This window comes from Anguilla anguilla, chromosome 7, assembly GCF_013347855.1.
Source record: "Anguilla anguilla isolate fAngAng1 chromosome 7, fAngAng1.pri, whole genome shotgun sequence".
NCBI lineage: Eukaryota > Metazoa > Chordata > Actinopteri > Anguilliformes > Anguillidae > Anguilla > Anguilla anguilla.
Genome location: NC_049207.1, coordinates 42482102 through 42508881, shown reverse-complemented (window position 1 = coordinate 42508881; position 26780 = coordinate 42482102). Strand labels below are relative to the sequence as shown.

General features: G+C 44.0%; 1 protein-coding gene across 2 annotated transcripts in view; it reads right to left on the bottom strand.

The window, feature by feature from the left end:
- The window catches only part of LOC118232095 (kelch-like protein 5), a 47107-nt gene that overhangs the window by 9608 nt on the left and 10719 nt on the right, over window positions 1-26780 (bottom strand). The window contains exons 3-6 of one of the 2 annotated variants that reach the window (XM_035426713.1): window positions 14637-14773; window positions 9553-9749; window positions 4612-4845; window positions 148-334 (exon numbers count right to left, since the gene is read on the bottom strand). In XM_035426713.1, coding sequence (XP_035282604.1) covers window positions 148-334; window positions 4612-4845; window positions 9553-9749; window positions 14637-14773 — 755 coding nt within the window. The remainder of the gene's footprint in view (window positions 1-147; window positions 335-4611; window positions 4846-9552; window positions 9750-14636; window positions 14774-26780) is intronic. The other variant, XM_035426714.1, reaches the window with a different exon arrangement.

Genomic DNA, 26780 nt, shown 5'->3' with positions numbered 1-26780 from the left:
TTGAGAGCGAGATACAGGGATATGAGTATGTGAGAAACAGACAGACATTGAGAGCGAGATACAGGGATATGAGTATGTGAGAAACAGACAGACAGTGAAAGCGAGATACAGGCATATGAGCACGCTGATGACTATCAGAGAGCCCACCTTTGGTGGCATCCATGCCGCCCACGGCGAACAAGGCGCCGACGGTGGCCTTGCGGGGCCGGGTGCGAGGGCTCTGGAGCTGCGGGCGGCGCTCGGGCAGAAGGTGGTACCTCATGGCCTCCATCACCAAGCGCTGGCACTCCACGCTCTCCTGGAGCAGCGGGTTCGACTCCATGTCCACTAGAAACTGGGTGGAGAGGGAGAGGGTCATCATTGGTATTAGCAGATTAGGAGAACTTTTCTGTTGTTTTAACAGGAGTGCTGCTGCCTTTCCAGTCTCTTCACTACCTGTGCAAACCTGTACAGAAGAACTGAAAGGGCCCCTAGAGGAATTTTCTGAATGTTTAGAAGTTTCTCTTAAAGTTAAGAATTTAGAATATCTAATATGAAGCTTAAAAATGTTGAGAAGCCAATAAGCATCTGAAGCCGAGTTAAAATAATTGCCCAAACAAGGCCAATTAGTAAATTCTTGGTATGTCCAACCAAATACATTCTCTGGATTTTGAACCACCGAATGTTTTTTACATGACATGAATGCCGTAAGTAGGCCTACAGTCCGATATCGCCTACACATCTTGGTGAAAGGTGGTAATCGTTAAGATGCAAATCACAGCACTGAATGGTTTCATCTGTTGGAGCTGTCAGTTTTACAGCTGAGAGAGGGCACAGAACTGCAGAAGATAAAAACCAAAGTCAGTCCCGGCTCCGCATATTCCTCAATCAAAATAGAAATCACCGTCTTGATTAGCTGTGCGTAAGCTGACACCGTTTCCCAGACAGAAACGGGGCGAAAAGTCCTCGCGGAAAACATACAGTGACTAGCGAAACCGGGCTAGCTCAGAGGCGATTACACGCGCTGTTCATTACGAACTGCCTCAGCTTTCCTATTTCATCTTTTCTCCTACTTCGTGGTTCGGTGCTTCCCTTTGCACCCTCAGTCAAGGCCGTTTTTAATTAGAGCGGCAGAGTTACGTAAAAAAAAACTCACCGCTTGCTGCACTTGTGCTTTAATTAATTCTGGTTCCGTAAACAGATTTTTTGCTGCTCATTTTCCTGCAGGTTCCCTCCCTGTGTTTGAGCAACCCCCCCTCACCCCTCACGCACACGCACACATACATGTTTTCATATACTTGTGAGGCATTCTATTTGCATTCTATTCATTCCGTTATAAAAAGCTTGACGCATCTGACAGATGCACAGTTCAACAGCTACAAACAATGTCTAAAAGTATATTCCCATCTGTCTTCAATTTGTAATTGACGAGGTGTAATTATGGACCTATTCTACAGAATGTGCTGCTGAGGTAGTAGGCTACCTGTCCCAGCCACTTGTCGACCTGGTCTCTAATAATTCTGCTATTCTCATGCTCTGCACAAGCCAGCCGCCTGTGATCTTCTCGGCACGCTCGTGCTGAGTGTAGTCACAGCCTTATTCCCTCACTGGAAGATACACCTTTGATCTCGCCAAGCCCACCCCGACAGTAATAAATTACCCATATCTGACACTTGGATCTATCCATCAGGAACCCCATCTTTCTTGAAAAACAAAGGGATCGCCATTTTATATTCTACCAGAAAGTTCATTTGCATTCCTATGTGGATACCAGCCACACGTACAACACTCCCGTGAGCCTTACAAGCATGGGGATACACGTATCAATTTTCGATGCAACGTGCTTTATTAGCATGGAGGACATGCAGTAAATATTGCATTATGTTTGCTGGGCGGTTACTTGCTGTCCCTTAGGTTGAGTCAGTTTGATACATGTCATCATCCCTTGAAAGGGTGGCATACAAAGGTTTGAATATGTGAATGGGTGAGTTGTACCATGAGCACACAAGCATTTACATTTAAAGCAGAAAAATCCTTTTTTCCCCAAGATGTTGAAACATAATTATTTTCCCAGAAATATAAAAGCCTGGCTACTTCCCCTTATTTCTGGGACTTATTGACAGAGTTCCAAATTACTGAGGTGCATGTCTTTTAGGATTTTATTTTCATGGGAAAAAAGAAAACCAAAAAGATAAAATAATAAATCTAGTCTGTCAATTTTCCCAATATTGTGTGACTGCTAAAAGGGGCGAAAGATAAGTATTACAAGGCACCTGAAAACCAGATTTCGATTTCTGAGACACACAGGTGAAAAACTAGCAATTGGTCTGGTTTTACAATGATTAAACATTGGTACCCTAAGTATGTGTTGCAGTTTCTACTCTGAACTAAATGATCCACAACGCAACCAAACTGTCTAGACAGTTAGTATGTGAAACAATTATTTTCTGATTGAGTGCACTTGCAATCACCTCAAATCGAGGGAGTTTAATTATTTTGCTGAACAAGGGTTGGCAAATTCTAAAAAAAAAAAAAAAAAGAATAAATAAAAAAGTATAAGTGCAGCTCCAATCATGCCTGAGCCAGAAGGGCAAATTATAACCTGGCTCTACCCATGTCAGTTGGGAACTGCAGGCTAATTTTTAAAATTGTGTTCAAATACAAATGTGATATATATATATATATATATATATATATATATATATATTTTTTTTTTTTTTTTTCTTCTTCTTTTTCTTTTTTTTTCTTTTAATGAATCAGTAAAAAACATAAAATATCCATTGTATATCGGCAAAATAACTCCTGGCACAGGACTGCGTCCATCCATCCATTTTCTAAACTTATTCCTGGCCAGGGTCCCAGGGGAGGTTGGAACCAGCATGCAGTGGGCGAGAGGCAGGAATGCACCCTGGACAGGTCACCAATCCATCACAGGGCACACACACCATTCACTCACACACTCATACCTATGGGCAATTTAGAGTCTCCAGTTAGCCTACTGGATGTCTTTGGACTGTGGGAGGACACCAGAGTACCCGGAGGAATCCCACACGGACATGCGGAGAACATGCAAACTCCACACAGAAAGGCCTTCGTTCAGGATTCAAACTCGGTACTTTCTTGCTAGTGAGGCGACAGCGCTATTCACTCTCAGCTCCAAGAAGATCTCCTGCTCCATATATCTCCCCCCCCCCACCCAAAAAAAAAACCTGAATGAATCACTCACTGCAGAGCTCCTTAATGGCTAATTCTCCAAAGTAATCTTTTGCAAGTTTGCAAAGCGTGTCTGAGACGCGGCCTCTCCTCGGCAGGGCAACCTTGCGCTGCTCTTCTCCTCCGTCCATAAATCCGACTCCTCCCCGCTATTTACGACCGCTGTCCTCGCTAAAGAGCCTCAAACGGCCGGAGCTCCGCGCCGCGGCATTCATCAGGCAAATGCATTTCTCTCTAATGAACGGGACTCTCGCAGAAGCGTCCGTCCTGCAGAGCCACGGGTTTTTTTTTTAATTTTATTTTATATTTTCTCTTTGAACTTAAAGTCTTAACGGCTTCAGGAAGGCTGGGAGATGTATCACCTGCTCGTGTCCAGATTGTGTTTTTTCTCCTAATGGGCCACATGAAACACTCCTCGGAATCCGGCAAGAGGCTGTCCGAACGCTCTCTATGGTTTCCTTTTCCTAATGGGCTGTTAGACCTTAAACCAGCGACAGCAAATTAATGCGCCAATAAAGGAAAGCTGAAAATTTCAGGGATTTCGTTCACGTACTGTGGACCCCGTGGCACGTCCCTGACTGAGAGTTCACACAGAGGCACATAGAAATATCTCGCCAACACAGACCCAGTTACATTCTCCCCGACGACCACTGTCACAATACCACTGTCGCCAAGACCAATACCCAGTTTTGTTTTCCAAACTGAAAAGCATTAGTTATCCTCTAGAAGGGAAGTCATAAATATCTGGGAGCACCAAAATGTAATCACTCAGATATGATATTCAGATTTGTGGACACGAGCTGAATTTTTAAAAACGGGAGTCTGTTGTCTTAGCTATTCCTTCAGACCATTTCTTCTGTGTTGCTGTCATCACCCATAGTTGACAGGATAACTTGACTGCCTGACATTTATGTTGTAATGGGGCCACAGAAGATCTGTTGGTTTAGCTACAATGAGGGGATCAATTGCTTAGTTGGAGCCAATGATTGGATGGGAATTCCAGTACTTATTGTACTTTGTATTATCATCCTGATGTTGTGGCTTGTACTGCCCCTAGTTTGACTTAGCATAGGTTAGGTCAGAATAATCTTCACTGTGTGAATGGGACTTTGTGTTCTTGGCTATGAATAACTGTACAAAATGAGCATTGTACCTTATCAAACCTGAGTTTTGTAGTTGTTCCAATAACCTTGATATGCACGTTTGTATGTCGCTTTGGATAAAAGTGTCTGCTAAATAAATGCAATGTAATGTAATGTAATGAATTAAAATCTTAATTTGGGCCATTCAGTGACTAGTTGAGAGGCCTCCAACAACAACCTTCAGGCCTGTGGATCTCCAAGACCAGCAGTGGACTCTATTGTCCTTCTCAGGCTTCCCTCTCCCCTGTTTAACCGGGCTTTGCCCCTCCCCCCTCACCTGCGGGGCCAGCAGGGGGAGCCGGATGTGCGCCAGGAGCTCGGGCAGGTGCTGCCGCCGCTGCGCCACGTCGTGCTGCACCCAGCCCAGCAGGGCGCCCACGACCGTCTCCTCGTCCGGCACGTTCATGTCGTCCGAGGAGAGCAGCTTCTCCATCTCCGCCGGGGGCAGCAGCAGGAACTCCTGGTTCCTCATCACCTCCAGGAAGTGCTCCTGCGGAACAGAGGGGCCGCCCTGTATTTGAAGGGTTACAGCGGAGTGACGTGTTCAGACCTGCCCCCGAGCCGGTCATGTTTTATACATGGGAGAGCACCGGTGTGGAACAACAGCACAAAGACTACCGTCATTCCAATAAAGACCTTTCAAAAACCATATCTGTGAGACAGAGAGAAAGAGAGATAGAGAGAGAGAGTGTGTGTGTGTGAGAGAGATAGAGAGAGAGAGAGAGTGTGTGTGAGAGAGAGAGAGAAAAATAAAGAGAGAAAATGATAATCAGGAAGACAGAGACAGAGAGAGAGGCTTAGCCATAACTGCTAGCCTTAACTGCTAATGAACACAAAGTGCCTAACTGCGCTACACAAATGAGAAAAGAGAAAGAGAGTGAATGAGAGAGAGAAAAAAAAGTGGCAGGGAAAGAAAGGGTGAAGGGTGCTTCAACGAACACATCCACATAGCAATTTATTAACCAATTCATTCAGTAATTGTCTCATAGGCAGCCACGGTGTATCTTTTTTTCCGGTCAATTAAGAGAGGCAAGTTAGAGGTCTGCGCTCCAGTCAGGCATGAACCGAGGCAGCCTGGCTGTACATCCCCGAGGACCCATGGTGCGCAGTCATGAATTTAATCTGGGGGAGGGGTACACACAGCGAGCTCTGGCACCCTACAATACTCCCACCCATCCCTGGCAAGATGTTGGCTTTCCAAGCCTATTTATTTGCTTGCAATTTCCACTGGTGGTTGCTACTTCAACATTCAGCTAACGAAAGAGCCGAGCCTGAGATAGGAAATAGATAAACCGATAATGAGGAACAGATTTGTGAGCAGGAAATTGTACATCAGTGCTTTGGCAAAGAAACCGACCTATTTTGCAATCTCTGTTTCTCTGAGGAATTCCGGAAAAGCCCACAGAAATAGTGTGCATGCAGGAGTAGTACGTGCACAGAAACTATGCCGCACCAGAAGAGCCATTCTGAGACAATGCCACCTGCTCATCAACTGAAAATACTTTTCGAGTTGTTCAGTTGGCACTTTTGGATTACTGCTGAAAGACTGGAACTGGAACTGAATGATATGCACCAAACATATGCTCACTCCTTCTTACTGGCACAACGCCCAAGGTAAACTTGCACACAAACAAAGACAAAGACCAGCTCTTTTCTCCACTGGTTTGCACTATTGTTTGTTTCTGGAAATAATAGGTAGCCTGGAAAGAACGACAGAGGAATATTCAGAAAGAATAGAAGCCTTCAGAAAAGAAGAATAGAAGATTTTTTTGACAAACAACATTGGGGCTGCTCTTTATGCTCCATTAAGCGTGGGTTGGCAAAAGGCAGAATTGAGTTCCAGCAGAACATTAAAACTATCTATTGAAAAATCCAACTCTTTAATGGGAAATAAGCGCTGCGATGCATATTTGCTCCCAACATTTATCAAACTGAAGGATATTGCCTCGTCCACAACTTTTGTTTTTTGCCCTTTGTGAAGGAACCCAGATCGTTCGGAGTTCGGAAGGGAAATGAAGGCGTTCGGCGGAGCCGGGAACAGGGAGCCCGGGGTCGGTCGAACCGCGGCTGATCGATTCCGCGGCCGCGACGTCCCCTTAATTGGACCCCCCCCCGCAGCACCGCGGCGGGCGAGGAGACCGGAACGTTCTCGGCAGGCCCCCGCTCGGACATTGTAATGCAACGGGGGGCCTCCCGCCCCTCTCCTCCCTCCCCCCCCAATCCAATCCACCCCCCCGGTCGGGCGCATCCATAAATTACCGAGCGCCCGCGCTCGTCCCGCGAAGCCCCCGCCGCCGCCGCCGTCATTATCAAAGGGCACTCGATTTAATTTCCTGTTGCCGGCAGAAGAAAAGAGGGAGCGACAGAGAAGGATAACCTTGCAACGCTGGAGCCCATCGGGGGGGCTGTGGGTGGCGTGGGGGGTTGCTGCTTTTTGTCTGATGGAATCCGGCTCTGCTTTCAAAGAGCAATCGAGGAGATGGAACGGCCTTTTCTGCACTTCTCGAATTACGTAATCCGCACATTACATTTTTTTACATTACAGGCATTTAGCAGACGCTCTTATCCAGAGCGACTTGCACAACTTTTACATAGCATTTTACATTGTATCCATTTATACAGCTGGATATATACTGAAGCAATTTCGGTTAAGTACCTTGCTCAAGGGGTACAACGGCAGTGTCCTACCCGGGAATCGGACCTGCGACCTTTCGGTTACGAGCCCAGTTCCTTACCCACTGTGCTACACTCCGTCCTCCGGCACAGGATGTAGTACACACAGACAGGCCTCTCAGCCTCCCTCGGCATCAGCTAGTCCGCTGTTATCTCGACCCGAGAGAGGAATGGAGCCGGTAGGGGCGTGCATCTGTCTTACCCTATTGCTGGCATGCAAGAGTTCAGTGGCTGGAATCACTCTACAGCCAGTCAGCTCCTCAGGCTCTCTCTAATGGAGTTTGTGGTGAGACGTGCAGCCCATTACAGCAAGCCTGATTGCTGAGATTAGTCACATAGGACTGTATAATTGAGGGGGTAAAATGCATGGCTGAGAGGAACGTCCTCTTTCCACACCGCCATTGGAAAGGTGTCTGCATTTTATCCTCTTTGAAGGGTGGAGGAGAGGTTTTCGGGAGTGGTTCAACCAGAGAAACGCACAAATACACGGGTACACACACACATGCACACACACACACAAACATGCAAACACAAAAACACAAAGACATTCCCCTAACCCACGCACCGGTACCAAATGATCTACAATAGCCTTCCACTCACAAAAAAAAAATGTGTATACAACTGGTTCGTTGGCAAAATAGAATCTGGCCTGTTCTAATCTTAGTTAATACAACTTCTCTTACACCTATAAACATATTTTTATATACAAGCAACACAGGGATAAGGCCAGATAAGGGTACTAAGAAAAGCAAACAGTGTAGTGTTGCACTGTTCTACTGGGACAGCAATCTAAAGAGATCACAACTACACATTTCTAAAGGTTTAAAGCCTGAAAAAGACCTTAAATCCTTCAAAAAGGAAAACCGTTGTGCAAATTCAGCTAAGCACTCAATAGCTACATTCAAAGGAACCTGAAAGCTATTACAGCCCGTTACAGCCTCCTAAGCAAGCTAATTATTTCAGGATTACGGTTTATTAATAATCCCGCTGGAAGAGGAGAAAGACAGAGTGGCTTTTTTACGAGGGGTTTCTATAGCAACCGCCAGCGACAAGCACAGTACAGGGCTAGAAGGTAGCGAGGCCGTCCATTATCGACGTAGCTCCGCCTCTTTCCGGAGCCAAACACAACGTCAAACCCGGGCGCAGCGAGCTGTGACCGAGCACCTGGTCACGTTGCGTGACAAATTCATTTGCGGTGCAAGGACGAGGAGAAGGGTCGGCCATAACAATCCCTGCAGCGCCTGGACTGAAACGGGAGAAACGGTCGCAAAAACGGGCCCCAGACACACAAGCAAGCCGCACCCCGAGCGGCGCGCTGCAGCGTCGGCAGGAACGCAGGCCGCCTCGCGGTCTAGCGGGAGAACCCGCGTAAAGCCACTTACGACAATGTGGCAACTCGTCCACGTCGTCCACTTCTGTCCATTGTCTTTGATAGTGTTTCTGCCAAGCTGGCTAATTTTATCCAGCTGTGTTTCGTAATGTGAATTAATGTGAACTTCTGATTGGCAAAGGTATTTGTACTATAGTCTGAAGTTATTCTTACTTAAACCGAGACAGTGAAGAAGCACGCAATATGTATGACGATATTATGCATTGTAAACCTTAGAAATAGCTGCTGTGCGGCAACGTGCAGTGTTGCAATGTACTGTATTGTTAAAACAATAAATATACAGTACTTACTATCAATTCTTCTTTCCTTCTCATCAAATATTTCCCCACAGTACCAAAATTATTAATGAGAAGTCAAAGATATTAAATACATGTATTAATTTACTCCACTATTTATTTACTGTTTGGAGACGTACAAAGACATGTGACTGTATGCGACTGTTGTATGGATAAATAAATTCCTCACACGTACACAGTGTGTGATGCCTAGAGACCTGGTTATCTAGTCAATCTACGAATAACCAGCCAGGGAAGATCACATCAAATTAGTTTATTTAAAACTGTGTTGTCTGATAGCCCCTGTTCCTCCCTAAGGATACCATATCTATGGCATGGTTATTAAATGCAACTTAATGCATTCTTTCATTTTCCCAGGCAAATTTCCATTTCAAAAGATAGATTTTCATCCTGCAGCCGCTGTCTGAAAATGCATGAGCTTCACAACAACTTTGTAAAATGACTGATTTAATGTTTCTGGATGTGCCTGCAAAAATGTTGTCTTTGAAGTTAGGTGACTTAATGAATCCAAGCGAGACCATTTCGGAGAATATTTCGCATCGAATTCATCATCATTGTGAAAATCAGGTCATCCTTCCACTCTCATTGAGGAAGAAATCCAGGCTTTGAGGTCCAGTATGAAGGCTAGCTGACCGATCAGGAAGGGGTTTGTTGATCAAAAATAACCTATAGCTAGCATAGCAACAGTCGTACTGGAACTTCCTGTTAGCAACTGCAACTTCCTCCCATAACGAAGGCCAGAGGATGGAAGAAATTCAGGATCTCACAATCTGGCTTTGATAAAGCGTAGAACGAAGAGTTCCTGGACATACCTTCCTAAGGTGCAGTGAATTGTGGGTAGGGAGGTGGGACGGCTCACCATGGTGTAGTCGTGCGCCAGCCCTTGCAGGTCCACGCAGCCCTGGGCGTCAGCGAATGAGCGGATGCCCAGGCAGTTGGAAGGGTGGAGCTGCTTGGCCAGGAAGGAGCAGCAGGCCTGGACCACGGCGGGCAGCTGTAGCAGGCAGGAGGCCGACAGCAGGCTCTCGATAGTCTCCTCCCGAAGCTCCAGGCGCCCTGGGGACACCAGTGGGAGAGCAGAGGCACCCAGATCTGTTACACACGTCCAGTCAAGTGATTAAGCTTGAGTCATACTATATTTTAAGGGTACAGATATCTAGGTAAGACAGTCAACAAATCAATACACTTACTATGTGTTATTGAGAGTTTACTAACTATGTTAATATCAGTTAGTAAACTCTCAATAAAGTAAAATAATAAACAAGTAAAAATATTTCATTTTGAGCGCAAAGGACACACTTGAGATACAGTCACAAGCACATTTAAAACCTTGAAAGAACTTTTATAAATAATTCAAAGCTATTACGCCAGCAGTTTAATGTTACCTAAATGAATATCCTTTTTTTTCATTTTTTATAAATAAGCCAAATTGAATCAGTAAGAATGTCCAAAGAATTTTGAATAATTGTTTCCGGTCCGATGGGATATAATGATCTACACTGCATGACATAATTATCACCAGACTACTGGATGAGGGAGCAATGACAAAATCTACATACTATTATCAACTACCCAACTACAGTATAATGTGAAAAAACATGGGGAAAAAAATCTGCATACTGGCTTTAACAAATTCATTGGAGTAAGGAGAATGTGTAACTCTGGGTTTAATTAATTAGTACTTTCCAGAAAAACACAAGCATAAGGCAGTACAAAGGCTGGCACGCACACAAAAGCAGACATTGTGTTTTCCACAGGCAGAGACTGGGCAAAATGATGAATTTAATGAATGTTTAAGGAAAACAAGACTCTCCTTTTTCAGATTTAAAGGTACAGGCAGAACACTGACACTGTATGAGAGAAGGAGGGCATCCATTAAAAAGCACTCCCTAGGGCGACCTTCATTTTCCTGATTGTTGAAGTGAGCGGACACATTTTGAGAGCGCACTAAATTTCAGGTGATGCATCTTAGCCTGGTGCGTGATGGTCTTGCACTGCAAAATAGCATTCTGTATAGCTGAGAGTGGCAAGGCACTGAGACCCCCATGGGGAACATTTCCAGTAATGGCCCACAAGACAAATGACAAAAACGTTTTTGTCAGTGTATTACTCCTTACCGTAACACTGGCTAGTGTTATAAGCCAATGAGGAGCCAGAATTTCTAAATCCCCAAGACATGCTGGGATTTAACATCAAATAATTGATACTCAGTACAGACACAGACAGTCATTAGAATTGCTGATATAAATCAACTAGGTCAAATAAAAGCTTTCCCATTAAAGATATATAAGACTTGCATAAAAACCTAAGAAGAATAAAGATTTAAAGTAAGGGTCAGATTCATGTACATAAAACTCACAGGGCAAATTACTGTAGGCCGGTCGAGGGTGTGCTGGTGCGTTCGCAGTCTGCCTGAACTTAACATCTTATTTGCTAAGGCTATAGCTGTTACGTGCCAGGTTTTTGTTTTCTCCCGGTTTCATTATCCCGTCAAGTCTGCTACAGGTCACTCCGCAACTGGTGAGGCAGAGGAAGAGTGCGTTGTTTTCCCCCCCAATCCTCTTCTGCGGTCCTGCCTGGCGGCCAATGAGGAACCGACCCACACCTATATATAGCTAATATTGTCAGTTACCCGGGAGTGACTTGGATTTGAATTTTAGTCCACTTCTGTATTGACTTTGTGCTATTTTGACTTTGTGCTATTTTCGACTTCTGTGTATGGGGATGAGTCTGCCTACAGGTGGGAGATTGACCATCTGGTGTCCTGGTGCAGCCAAAACAACTTGGAGCTCAATGCTCTAAAGACAGTGGAGATGGTTGTGGACTTCAGAAAGAACCCAGCCCCACCCGCCCCCATAACCCTGTGTGACCCCCCAGTCGACACTGTGGACTCCTTCCACTTCCTGGGCACCATCATCACCCAGGACCTCAAGTGGGAGCTGAACATCAGCTCCCTCGCCAAGAAGGCACAGCAGAGGATGTACTTCCTATGTTTATTGTTTGCACTATGTCTATGTTTATTGCACTATGTTTATTTTATTTTATTTATGTTTATTGTTATGCATTATCAGACCAAAGCAAATTCCTTGTACGTGAGAACCTATTTGGCAATAAACCTGTTTCTGATTCTGATTCTGATTCTGATTCTGACATACTTTATATGAGTCCACTCTGCCCATAGTGAATTCCTATAAACCCTGTAAGATTTGATTTAACACTGAACATTGTACTATGTATCGTCACTGGATGTGGGAAATTGGTACTTCTATTACCATATAAGAGCGTATCCAGCACTACAGACAACACACAACAAAATTCGTACTGTGATATTCCATCTGTGGCGACAATGGCCGATTGAATTAATCCAGATGTGACAGTGTAATGTTGCAAGCAGCTTGACTATTGCCGGGATGGAACGTGTGGGAGGTTCTAGGTCATCTTTCATTTCTCCCACAAGAGTAATTATTTCTATGGCTGGGTGTTTGTCACAGAAGTCGCAGGTGTCACAGATGACATTATTTTTGTCTATTTTATGACAGCCTCCTGAATTTCACTGTTCTGAGTGCTCTTCCCATAGCTATGGTAAAGCTGTCAGTGACAACTGGTGCTCAAAGACTCAAACCTCAAAACATGTACCACATATAACTTTGAAGAAATAAAAGCAGCAATTGCTTGGCAGCAATATTCAATCAATGAAAATTAATATTTCTTTTTAAATCACCTGTTTGATGATCCCTTGGTCGGAAAGTTGAAATACAGTGATTCCTCTTGCATAGATCTCTCAGTGCATCTTTGAGGGCTATACCTGTGCCTCAATCTTGCTTGTGCCTTGATTTACGCCTGGTCTTTGTCTTTAGGGGCGGAGAAATTCCACGCAAAAATCGACCCTCGTTAATTTTGCGTAAATTCTATTGACTACATAATCAGCCACACTTGCAATATCTCTGCCAGTTTTTTGCATGACCCTCCCTTAAACGCATATGCATTAAGGAGAGAAGTGAGCCTTGCGATGACTCATGTGGCTAGCATGCATACTGCACTTACAGCCTCCTGCACCTCTTAGATACATAAGAGGGGGCAGAATGCATCATATCCACATCTGAAAATAGTCGCAAAAGGCTTTGTAAACCTGGCCCTGAGCATCAGTCAGAATGATATTTTGGCCTCATTTCACAGGAGAAATTAGAATTAATTGGATCACATTTTGCTCTTTAGTTTTAATTTCTTTCTTTCTTGCACTGGAGGAAATTATTAATTCATGTCTCTGGTTCCTTTGGACATCTGATCGTAATTTATATTCATGGAAAACACTGTTATACTGTTCAAACTGCGATATAATCTCAACTAGCCCAGCAGCAAGCAACATGCTTCTGCTGAAAACAGGAACTCACAAGTGCTGCCGTGACATTCTCTTGCTAAAGAGGAAGCAGGAACGTGACATTACCGTGACTGTATTTCAGAGATGTAAATGCAGAAAATAGGGAAGAAGAAGTTGTTTACAGTTATAGCTATCTTGTAATTTTGAAATGCATAATTCATGCTAATAACTAAGTTTACTCTGAAGCAGCATTCTTTAAGACAGGTTCAATGATCTGAGGAGGAAACAGATGGATAGCAGGGCTCTATACCTTAGTTTTGTAGGAGTAACAGCTAGATAAAAATAAAAAAAGGACTGCTATCCAGGACACATCTTCATTATGAGAGATAAAACTCAAAATGCTTCCTCACTGGTTCAATCCATTGTGAGTTTAGATTCCTGCTTTCTCCCACAAGGGTACAGAACTTTTCTGCAGTACCTGTAAAATTCTCCTGAGCAGCTCAATCCAAGAGTTCAGCAGAGCAACATATAACTGGCTTCAGTGAATTCAGTCCAGGAAGTAACTGCATTCAGAACTTCCCAACTCGAGGCTAGTGTGCCTTCTTCTGAGGATGAATGCTGCTGTTTACATGCAACATCTTTACAATTGTGACTGGACGTTCACCGCCAAGAAAAAAAATTCTTCTGTTGTATTATGATTAAGGCAAAGGTGGCCAATACAATGTTGTATTTTAATAATAAAGCAAACACTTTTTTTTACAAGCAAGTGTCACGCCTTTCATTTTAAATGAAGTTATCAATGAAAGAATAAATAAATAATAAATACATGAGTATAGAACACATACATCCTGGGGTTTCATATCATCTGACCAACAGTGTTTTTTGTTGATTATACCTTAAGCATATACAGCTGCACTAGCATACATCAGCTACAATCATGTATTCAACCTTCATGAGAAAATTAAGCCTGGGGAACGTGTTTGGTTTAACGTTCCAAGCACGTATCAATCAGCCTTCTAAGCCATTGATTGGTGTGTGCTTAGCATGCTCATGTAAAGCCTTCCCACTGGGTGTTCTTTATCGATAACGTGTCGACTCCTTCCAGAAGCCCTAGACATTTATTTTTACTTTTTATCTATTTAAATTCCAATCGGTTGTATGGGTTAGATTACACTTTCAAAGTAAACTTTATGGGGCAGGGGACCAGGAAACAAGCTGTCGTGCTGCACTTTATCACCTGCTTTGCAAGAATTTTTCATATGCAATGTGGTCATGCCACTGTAAACACAGTCACCATGTTCCAAGGTAGGGAGAGCTCAGATAGTTCAGTGGGCCTGGTGAATTCAGGTCACATCTTTGCCTCTCGAATTTTCCCAACTGATCTCAGATCAGCCATCGGCATGAGAGCACCACAAGGTACACACAAAGTGCAGAGGAGACATCAGGAGACTATAGATACTGTGTCTGCAGAATGAATAAATAAAATAGGGACACCAGTAGCAATAACAGCAAAGATGATAACAGGAACTGTTTGGAAGCAGACATTTCTAAATCAAATTGCAGAAGGTAACACAGGTCAGCACCCTGTAGAACCCGAAAGGTGTTCCAGTGCTTGTTTAGCATACCTGAATAGGCGTACTGCACCAGTGCCCACAATGCATCTGGGTCCACGCTCTCCATCTTCACCTCCTCCTGCTTGGCCTCCCTGACGTCACTGGTGAACATGGCGGCAAAGTAATCCGACACTGAGGACAGGACCAGTCTGGGCGAGGGAGCGATGGACAGGGTGAGAACGGATAAAGAACAAAGAAAAAAGATGAAACGACAGGGACTTAACCCTTTTAAGAGAAGGTTATTTGGAATGTTTTTTCAACATTTTAAGTCAGTGTTCTAGAAGAATTGCTACATCAGCATTAGAATCTTCAGTTAAGGACATTCTAATCACAACTTTGCTCTTATTTCTGGACAAAAGAAATGTTTTCATCTTGGCCATCTCGCTCACAGGTTTGATTTGATACTCAACTAACGGAGGCTAAAACGCACATTTCTATAATGAATCAATTCCAGCTGAATAAAAAGCACTGAACATCTTCTTGCCAGATGACACATTCAGAGGCACAGGCTATACAGAAACTCAATTAAAGTGCTCTCCGAGAATCGGTTAAACTTCTCATTTATGGCACTAAAAGTAAAATGTTGCCGTGGAGACACACTTACATAGAAATTCAGCGGATGACTAATTAGACCATTGAAAAGGGTTTTAAATAAATGAGTCCCTTTTCGCATATTTCAGGGATTCAGGCATCTGTTAGCATTTTGTGAAATGGGGAAATGACCCATGGTATAGGGTCACAGTGATTAATCAGGACGGACAACTGTAGTTACACACCAAAAGGAATGCTTAGAGTCTTCCGGAAGGTGCTCACGATTTTGCTAGAGGGACGTTACATTTTCCACAACAGATACCGCCGTCTGTCGCATTTGAACAATTATTCTTTGGCAACTAAATCAGCTGGATAAGGGCCTCAGCCAAAGGAATGAAGGACAATAAAATAGCATTACTTTCATTTCCTGTCGTCAAATCCCCGAAATTCACACTGTCGATCCCCATGTTTCCTTTCAGCCTCCCAGAGCGGCATCTTCGGTGAGTGCAATTTATAAAACATTTCACACCAATTCACTGAAGTGTGCAGGGGAATGAATTCAAAGGAGTTCGCAGATGACATCTCCCCTAGCCCTCCCCTAAATCTCCCCCTAGCCCTCTTCTTACTGCTGGGCTGTCATCCAATGAATCACTGAGAATAATACTGCAGTTTAAATATTGACACAGATTGTACGTCGCCTATCTGGAACCCCCTTTAGTTCCTCCTGATGTCTTCGCTTCGTACGCTCCAAAGCAACAGTCAGAGCTCCTCAGGGAGCTCACCTTTGTTCTGTCAGGGCTTTTAAGCGCAAGTAGCGAAAGGAAATCATTCTGCGATACACACGACCTGTGGTTTGGTCTGAGTGTCTGAGCATGTGAGTGCGTGTGTATTCGTGTGTCAGTGGTAGTGGTGGTGCTGGTGGTGTGTGTGTGCGTGTGTCTGAGTGTGTGTACATCGGCAGTAGTGGTGGTTTGTGTGTCTGTGTGTGTGTCGGTAGGGGTGGTGGTGAGTGAGTGTGTGTTTGTGTGTATGTGTGTGTGTTGTGAGTGTCTGTGTTTATGTCAGTGTGTGTGTCGGTGGTTGTGATGTGTGTGTGTGTGTGTGTGTGTGTGTATGTGTGCGTGTGCATGTGTGTGAACGCACTGGAGGTGATGGTTGCACACACACAGGCACACACACAGACACACACACACACACACACACACACACACACATCCCCAACCTCTTCATCGCACTGGAATTTAATTAATGTAACCTAGTCACATTGTCATAATTAAATGTATTTCATTAGAGCTGTACAAAGGTAATACTACCACATTAAATACAATTAATTAAGAAGCAATGAGGTTCTGAGGGGCAATTCATCATAATGTCAGCTCTTTTGGTTTCAGGCTCTGGTTCCTTATCTTATAAATACTTGGTTCTCTCTGCCTGTGTTTGCATCTCACTTTCTCACACACACCCATCAATACAACAAATGGCACGGAAGCAGTATCTATTTTCACATGCACGCACGTACAGATAAACTCAGCCCATGAAGCAATGCCTGTGAGAATGCCTCATTATTTCCAAACGAGGTTCATCCCCCCCGTCACTTAATTAATTGGGTTACTAATGAGGCTCTGGGATTTTCTGGAACTTTGACTGTTGATTCTGTCTGTCTATATATCCGCACTGCGCAGGAAACAAGAGCTCTTTTAATCTGATTTGTTAAATATGAGATGGTCCAGGGACACAGGAGGCATGCCACCCACACAGACCTGGGTCAAATGCGTATTTGTTTTGGATTCTGGATTTTTCTGCGCTCTACTAATCTTGCCTGGTGTAACTGAGCCTGCCAATATGAACAGAAGGCGGGGTTTGCAGTTTTTGAGAGTATTTCATTGGTTCCAATGCACCGGACAAGATCAGTAAAGCGTAGAAAAGTATTTGCATCCAAAACAAATACGCATTTGGTCTGCAGCCAAACGGATCTCGGATCATTTCAGGCGCTCGATCTGTCTGTCGTGCTGACATCTTGTCAGGTTTAACGAGCGGTCCTTGTGTCCTTGTGTAATCTAGGTATGAGCTGCGAGTCAAGGATTATTCTGTACTAAAGATAAACTTGATGGAGTGACTGTGGATGTTCAGCCTGACTGTACTGATTTTTCTCTATTTTTTTTCTCTATTCTGTTCACGGTCGTGCCTTTCGTCGTGAAATATATGATTTCATTTTCATGTTGATTATTACATTACATTACATTACATTACAGGCATTTGGCAGACGCTCTTATCCAGAGCGACGTACAACAAAGTGTATATCCATAACCAGGAACAAGTGTGTCGAAAACCCTAGAGAGAAGTACCGTTCCAAGTGCAGGGAACAACCGCATAGTTCAACTTGGACCCTGAAGGATAAACTGATTAATACCAACACAAACGAGAAGAGCAACAACGCAGATTACGCAAAAATACAAGCAGTAGATAAGACGAGTGCATTGACTAAGTCACCTACGAAACAGATACCTAGTTACAACCCTAAGCTTACAGTTAAATTATGCAGAGGTTTTAAACTGGTGAACACTTATCCAGAAAACATCCACGTACAGTGTATTCCTCCCAGTTATTTGTTTGGTTGAGCTATTAATTAATGTCAGTATTTGAGTTCCTTCCAATTAACTGCTGAGATATAAATTCAGTAATACAATCCAATCTCTGAAGAGCAGATGTAGGAATTAGTCCTCTGGGATCATCCAGCATGCATGTTAAGAACTTAAATAATAAGCATATGTACAGCACGTGTTTACAAATGTATTAATAGAAATAGTGCAATATTAGTTTAAAAAATGATTTATCAGAAAACTACAACCAAATAAATTAATACGCTCCTATTGGCAAGTATACAGCATAGTGTAGATGTATTTACTTTCAGACTGGAGCTATTAGTTTGAAGAAAAAAGAGCTACAGCAAAAGCCATTCCTGGAAGAAGTGGAGCCTTGCTAGAACTGGGTTGGAAGGCCACATGTGTCTGCCTTATAACATCCATAGACTAATGAGATGAGTCCTTTTGATTGACATCTCCAGAGCTGGCTCACATTGACATCTCAGATGTAATGCCTTGGATTTTTCAAGTTGCTCTTGGCTGTCCTTGAAATCTTTATTAGAATATGTGTACATAATTATAATATGAATTACCAGTAATTTTACATTTGATTTAAATAAATAAATACATTTAGCAGACGCAGTAATACATTTAGCAGTATTAGCATTACTACTACTACTACTGCTAATAATAATAATAATAATAATAATAATAATAATAATAATAATAATAATTAAAGCCGCTTGCACCCCCTATGGAGCGATTTTTAACCCTCCTACTATGTTCAAATTAACAAACAACTTTTATGTTTGGGGCCAATTTGACCCCAGCAATGTAAACCTGCAGAAAATAACTGTAACTGAAAGTGTTACTGAAGTTTCTCTCTCAGCTACTTTAGGCCTTTCTATTGACCATCTTAATAGCCCAGTAAATAAAACATGACTCCCCCCATCCTCCCCTTATACATCAAGTATTGATTTTATATGACTATTGCGAAATATGCAATGACTGTACAATCTCATTCATTGACCTAAAATGGAAAACAAGGTATGTTTTGGTGTTTGCAGGGCTTTATGTTGGTATTCAGTGCTCATTGAAAAAGAAAAATAACATTTGGAAAGAAACACACCTTTTATTATCAAGCGTAGTAACATTTTATGTTCAGGGTCAATTTGACCCCAGGAGAAAATATTAAAAATGTCAAACATTTCAAATGTTTAGGTTCAGAAAACACTTCAGAACATCAATAAGTAACATATGACAGTTATTCAATAATGATGAAACACCAATAAAAAGTAAATTAATCACCAGAATTGTGTTTTGATAAAAAATGAACATAACAGCTCAACTAGGAACCCATGGGTATCAATTCTTCATTCAGACGAGATAGGTGCAAGTTTGTCACGCTCCTGTCGACTCTGCCTTGTTTCCCTGTCATCAAAGCGTATAATGTGGGAGAAAACATGAAATGTCTCCAGAGACATTGTGGCTGGAAAAATTGCCCTACCAGTGTCAGCATTCTAAAGGCTTGCTGTTGCTTCACCTGTTGACTTGTACACTCCTGCCAAAATAAGCAACCCATTATAGGATTGCTAGTGTCACATCTAGCTCTTTCCAATTGTCACCATACACACGCCTCCCCTCTTAGTTTGTCATCTCAAGAATATCCTTTTGCATTGATGGCGTTATGAAAAGTTCATATGCAGACTTTATGTCTTGTACATGACTGCTAGCATATCTGGTGGGACCTGGAACCATTTTGATGACATTAGCAGCACTAAGCCTACCCTGTCTTTCAACTGGGGATCCGAATCATAGTAGTTCTCCATTTTTGGAAGTGAACATGACAGTTCGTGGTGGTTGAGAGATGACAGGGGTGTTTCTTGGGGGTTGAGAGATGGCAGGAGGGTTTCTTGGTGGTTGAGAGATGACAGGATGGTTTATTGGTGGTTGAGAAACAAAAGGAGTGTGAGAATGTGGTATCTCAAAGGTTTCATTCTCATCATCAGAGGAGGATGCCACATAGTCAGGGTCCTCCTCAACATTATCCTCAGTCTCAGACATATCCTCATCTAAATCACTTTCACCCTCGAGATCTGTGACAGAACCTCAGTAGCAAAAATATACACCTCTGTCTGGTGGTCATTGTCAAAATCTTTAGTTGAGGCACAAATGCAAAGAGAAATGGTTTAGAGGGCTGTGTGTGCAGCCCTTATTATAAGTTTGCCCCGCCCCCATGTTGCGAGAATGATTAGAGATCTCGTGGGAACCATGTTTTCTCCTCACACACACGCATGCTCTCTCTCTCTCTCGCTTCCTCTCTCTCACACACACACACACACACACACACACACAAATTAATGTGAAAGTGCCCTCAGCCAACATAACAAAAACGAGATCAAAATGATGGTTTTATATAACAATAGAGTTTGGGGTCAAAATGACCCCAGCAACACCAATGCATACAACATGTGTACAGGACATTGAAAATATTTTTTTCAGTTAATTTCATGTTTTCCATGTTTTCCCCATAAAGTTAGGAAAAGTCATGAAATATCTAGCTGAAAAAAGCCCCAAACATAATAGGAGGGTTAAATGGTTTTGTCCACATGATCATATACCTTCACCCAACATATCTACTGCATCGCCATGGATGTCTCCTAGCCGCTAGGCGTAAAGGCCTTTACTATGTCGTAACACTAAAGGCTGTTTTACACTTCTGCATAGTACACGTAAAAATGGGTCTGTGTAGTGGTTGTGCGCAATGTGCGGCATGTGCGACTGTTGCAGACCATGGCCGCGTTGAAGACGCAGACCTCCTCAAGAAATTAAAAGTGCGTAGTTAGTAAACAGTGCCGGTATACGCCATAAAGAAGATGATTGGTTGACAGGTTATAACAGTTGTTTCACAAAACCGATAGGCAACGTTAAATATGCGACTAGAAGCGCTTTTGTCAGGTGAATGTCTTCGTTGCAACAAGTTACATCTAGCTGAGCATTTTTGAGGTCATTGGTGCAGTATTTAGTAGGTTTGGAAATATGAATGAAGGTGTTGTCTTTTGAACTATAACGGTCAGTAACAAAATCTAATTACGTGGCCTGCGCAACCTGTGCAATATGCCACACATGTATAAATGATCTGGCCGTTCGCGAGTGCCGCACACAACGGAAACTATGCAGACTACGCAAAAGTATAAAACAGCATTTAGATGGTCCGGCGTGTATGTAGAGCTGCAGCGCTTCCGCGCCGCAACTGAAATAGGCATCAGACACATATTCCAATCCATTGCTCAGCTTAGCAGAGAATGCACATTTCAGAGCGCCTCAGAGACAGATAGAATAATAACACATAAATACACATTTCAAATAATAAATATAGCATTGAGAAAAAACAAAACAAAAGACAAAATATCAACTCGCGACCTGCGTGCTGCGCACAGAACAGCCTACCGTATTATTTATTTAGACATTGGCAGATAAGAAAATTTTGGTTACGCTGACCTATGAAACGTTATTCCAAAAGCAAAATCAGACATGTAATACATCGTTAGAAAGCTTATACTCTCACCTACTGAATAAATGAATTGTCAATCAAGCCAAATTGTACTAAAAAGGGCGACAACGCCGTAAGCAACAGGTGTGGTATTACGCACAGCTATTTTTTAAGGTAGCCTACCCAGGCATCACAAATGCGTGTATATTTCAAACGGATTGTCCAAGACAATATATGACCACTCAGTCTCAAAAGCGACATCTCTACGCGTAAAACCAGTGGTAAGATTGTATATTTATTCAATGTTTAGTCCCAGATATTGACTGTAGAATGACATGGTATAACTTTTAAAAACTTTGTCTCGTTTATTTCGTTATTCAGTGAGCAGCGTTTTCACTGCTGTATTAGCATATTTTAGGGCTAATGTCGGGTTTATCTTGTAGCTATGAAATACGATTTCTCTCAGCATAAAACACTATCAATAAATTGGTTTAGCTATTTCTCAGCATAATGACAGATTCAAAGACTAAACGAGCTCACCCGATATTGTCTTCAAATGGATCCATGCCAAAGAAAAGTAATGATTCATCCTCTTAAAAAGCTTTTACTAACAAACTTTTAGTAGCAAAAAACGAAATATCAACTCGCCATCCCTGCTACCTGCATAGCTATTGCGCTCAGAGTACCGTATTATTAATTTAGACATTGGCAGGCTACAGCATAAATTGTGTCTTTTGTTTATATTCAATATTAGTAATTGCAGACTAAACAAACTCACCCGATACTGTCTTCAAATGGATCTATGCCAAAGAAAAGTAATTATTCATCCTCTCAAAAAGCTTTTACTAACAAACTTTTAGTAGCCTGGCATGCACTCTCGCTGGCACTGTCTTCCATTGCTTCCCCGACGTTCAGACCCCCCCCTCACTGATAAAAACTAGACCCTACGGTATCGGATTACTTGCATCGCCATGGATGTCTTCTAGCCGCTTGCCGTGAAGAAGTTTACTAGATATCGTAACACTTTAGATGTGGAGCTACAGCTGTTCCGCACCCCAACTAATAAAAAAGTCCAAATGGCGGACATAGGTGGTCCCAACTGCAAAGTAGAGCACATTCAGATGCATCGGTCGATGAAGTTTTGTGTTGATCTGACTTATGGTGTGGGAGTTATGACCTTTCAAACATGACACTTTGTTATAGCGCCACCTTCTGGCCGACATAGGTGATTTCTAGTGTCTGAGTAGTGGGGGGCCATAGGAACCCACCTACCAAATTTGGTTGCTCTAGGACTTATGGTTGCCGAGCCTCAGACACTTTTGGCGGAGAAAAATAATAAGAATAATAATCCTAACAGATACAATAGGGTTCCACCGGCTTTGCTGCTTGGACCCCTAATAAAGAGAGTGTTAAAATGGCAGACAGGGAGACTCACTGTTGTCAAAGACTCTTTTGAATTATTACAGATGTACATTTATCCATTTATCTGCTGTAAGGAGTGCACTGCTGCTGTTAAAGTGCAACAGCCATAATACAGTCAAATGTGTCATTTTGTGTCAAGCGGCCCTTCCACAGATTTTTCTGTTTCCTGGAAGACGCACGCATGGCGAGGGTGGGCGCGCATCGCACAGGGAAAGTGGGTCACGGCGGCCCCTCCTCCTCCTCCTCGGCGTACCGGCGCTGGCCCGGTCCCCCGCTCCAACGCCAGCGCGTCTTCCGGCTCGCCGAACCTCGCCCCCCCCCCCCCTTTTCGAGCCGGCTCGGCGGCCCCGCGCTCCCGGTGGAGAACGCCGGGTCGATCTGGCGACGGGCTTCTAAAAGGTCAGCGGGGCGGGGCTTCGCACAAAGAGCCTCCGTGTCTCGGGTGGACCGCCGATCGGCTCGCGACATCAAAAGGAAATCCATAAAACCCCCCAAGCGAGCCTTTATAAAGTCCTTCAGAGGGCCCGGTTCTGCCCAGGGTCTTACCGCTGACCCCGCTCGGGCTGCTCAGCGTCTTTATTCCCGCCAACGGGAATTCCGGCTGTTTCCGCCACGGCCTTCGTTTTCCCATTGTTAATACGGTCCTTCCGTTCGCCCCTTATCTTTATTTTCACGCCGCCAGTCGCGAGCGGTTCGCCGCACGCCGCTGAAGATCTTTGAATGCATCTCCGGCTCCCCTCCGAGGGTGGGTTGCTGGAAAATGCGATTTCGGAACAGACTCGCCGAAGCTCGCGCTGAATTTCAAGTAAAAAAAAAAAAGTCCCAACTCTATTTATTAAATATGACTTGTTGTGGAAGTTGTGTTGCTGATAAGTTTTCTGCTTTCTCTCACAGAAATGTTTTTGGATATAGATTTTTACTTAGTTATTCGACATTCGGGCAAACTCAGAAATACAGCTCCCTCATTAGAATGTCTAGATGCTGTTTCCTTTGTATAATGTCACAGAGAGCTGAGTCAGTGACACAAAGCGATTTAGTTTTTCCAATAATTATAGACACGAGTGCACAGTGAGTTAGACCAATAGGGGCAAACAAACAACATAGAACACAAAGAGGTGTTTGGTATTATCGAGAGATGGCTCTTGCTTGTCAAAGACTGTCATCTCAATCTAGATCCTTTCTTTGTCTTTTCCTTGCACTTTGTTTCTTTGGTCTCCTCTCATGTGTAATGACGGTGCCCACCCTATTGTTATTCCTAACAAAAGTCTAGAATTATTTTTGGTGCGTCCACCTCCAGTATTTTAAAAGCCAGCACAGTATATGATTGAAACAACAGTGAAAATAAAGACAAGGGACTGTCTCCTTCATGTCTCTCTCTCTCTCTCTCTCTCTCTCTCTCTCTCGCTCTCTCTTATCCATTCCTTTTTGCCTATCATACAATTCAGAACAGCTGCAGCATGTGAAAATCTATAAATGTGAGTTCCGTTTACTAACAAATCTCTCTCTCGCTTCCTCTTTTTCTCTCCCTCTGCCTCTCTCTCTCTCTCTCACTATCGCTCTCCATCTCCACCTCTTTGTCTATCGTACAAGGTCCAGGACCTTCAAGTGAAATGGCGAGGGTGAGCGCATCTGTCGGGTCAGAGCATCTCTCTCTGAGTCCTCGTGCCAACGCTTTTGCTCTGGAACCCCTCCCACCCTCCCCCCCCCGCCCCCCCCCCCCCCCCCCCCCCCCCGGGGTGGGAGATCGTGCACCGAGGCGTCCTCCTAACCCATCACTCAAAAACGGGAGCGCTTACTCCTCGGTCCTCTGATTTATTCATTAACCGCGACGCACAGGGTCAGAACCGCGGTGCTTACAGCTGAGGCGTGCCGCAAGGTGATCTCGAGGCCGGCGCCGGCTAGCCAAAGCAGAACTGTGCGTCGTGTTTGAGACACCACATCCGGATAAAAGCACCAAAGTATCTGCTAAATGACTAAATACAAAAAAAATACTAGATGTACGCGAGATAAGTCAGTTGAGCCAGGCAGCGGGTAGTTTGGGGTTTCAAAAGATGTGAAATATTACAAACCACTGTGAAACCACTTCTCGTCAAGGTGTGTCATGGGTCAATTTTGCTCCTGTCTTTAATAGAATTGTTTACTTTTAGTTCAAGCTTCTTTAAATATCACTCAGAACCACAGACTGAATTGTTATTGATAAGCCTCTGACACCAGCATAGACAATAGACTGATAATTCAGTATAGGCTTAGAATTGATCTTCTTTATGAGCCTAATAATTCACAAGAATGACATTTTGGGCCAGTGACAGAGGAACATAAATAATGCACGAGTGTTGATCGGCTTGCAAACAAGCTCAAAGCATTTTCTGCAAAACGAACCGAGAAAGATTTCCGCACAGGTTCTCATCAGGACGAAGCCGCTCGCTAGCACGAAGGATATTTCACGAGCAGTTCGAACGCGCGGCGCGAATACGGGAACAAGCAGCGGCGGACATGCGGCCGTTCGATTGCACGCAGTCGCGTCGCATTTCTCTCAAGCTGTCTTGTCCCCATCTAGCCGAGAGCAGTTGCAGAACGGCAGTGAACACAGCTTGATGCAGCTCTGTCGGGCCGAGGGGGCAGGGGGAAACGTTATCATAGCAACACGTGTAAATCATAGCGGCTCAGCGGGGTGGGGGGAGGGGGGGGGCGTGGGAGGGAAGGGGGAGGCGGGTCGCTTCGGCTTTTCAGAAAGCGGAGGCGGCGATGATTGATGCAGACTGGGCGGGTGCGTGGGTAAGCTAGGGTTCTTTTTTTAACCCTTTAATTGTGACATCATAAATATGTGATTAGAATGTTCTTAACGAGACATTCTAATGCTGATGTAACAATCGCTGCTGGTGACTGAAAGCAAGAGAGTTCTAGAACACTAACTTAAAATTTTGAAAAACACATTCCTACTCTTTAAAGGGTTAAGGCCAACTATATTGTGAAAATACTGAGCACGCTATTTCTGTCTCTTTGGCTCACTTTGACCAGCGCAGTCACACAAGGCATTGAGTGTGTAAGGAACTACACTGGCATAGTCCCCTGAAACACCACAGAAGAAACACAAACATGCTCTGTCTTGTCTGTCTGTACAGCGCTGACATCATCTAAATCCAAAGATAATTATAAAAGGCTTACCACGTATCTCTCTATTATAATATGTCAAAAGAGCTTAACATACTTTCTCACACTTGCTCATTGCTATCTCTCCCTCCCACTATAGCCCACTCATCCGGTGTCTATCTCCCTCTCCTTCCCTGCCTCGCTTATTTTCTCTCCCTCTATCTCTCACTCGCCCTGTCCCCTTTTCTTTTCCTCACTCTCTGTTCGATTACACTTCCAGCTGAGCTGAAAATAGGCCCTGTCACTTCGCATCAGACGCCTCAGACTTGCCCCCTATGAGGATGTATGGGGGGGAGCCCCGCTCAAGTCCAATTCCTGCAGCAGATGCTGCTTTCGGGAGAGCTTGTGCGACGCGGTGCGCGCTCTCAACCTAGCGTTCTTCCGGCGTGGGACCAAAGAGCCAGAGTTAGAGAGCGGGGTGGGCGTGGCAAGGAGACAGACAGCCTTCTTTGCGTCTCTTTGCGTGAGGGTTGTGGGCGGGGTCCACGCAGGGGTCACACGGGGGCGAGTCCTCGTCTGGTTTACAAGAGGCCACGGCTCGGCCGCTGGTTTAACATATGCCACCCTCTACAGTCCTGAGTGTGCTGCGGATAGTGGGCGTGGGCTGCATCCGTAATTTAGGGAACAGAGTCTTCCTCTGTTTACCACCACCCTTCTCCCTCCACCCCCCCACACACGGAGCCAGACACAGGGCTTAATTACGGAAGTGCAGGTGGTGGGTTGATTTGTAACCAGAGTACACAGCTCTGGCACTGAAGAGGGTCTCGGGGTATTGGCCAGAAAGCTCACGGCTGCTCCTTCATCCTCAGATCTTTATCACAAACAGCAGGAGGCAAGTAAGGAGACCGCTTCAGCGCAGAGATACAGGGCACAGTACACAGACTCACGCCCGCAAGCAAACAGACATGTGTGTGCGCGTGTGTGTGTGTGCTTTATGCGTCTGTGTACGTTTATGTGTGTGTGTCGGTGCATGTGTGT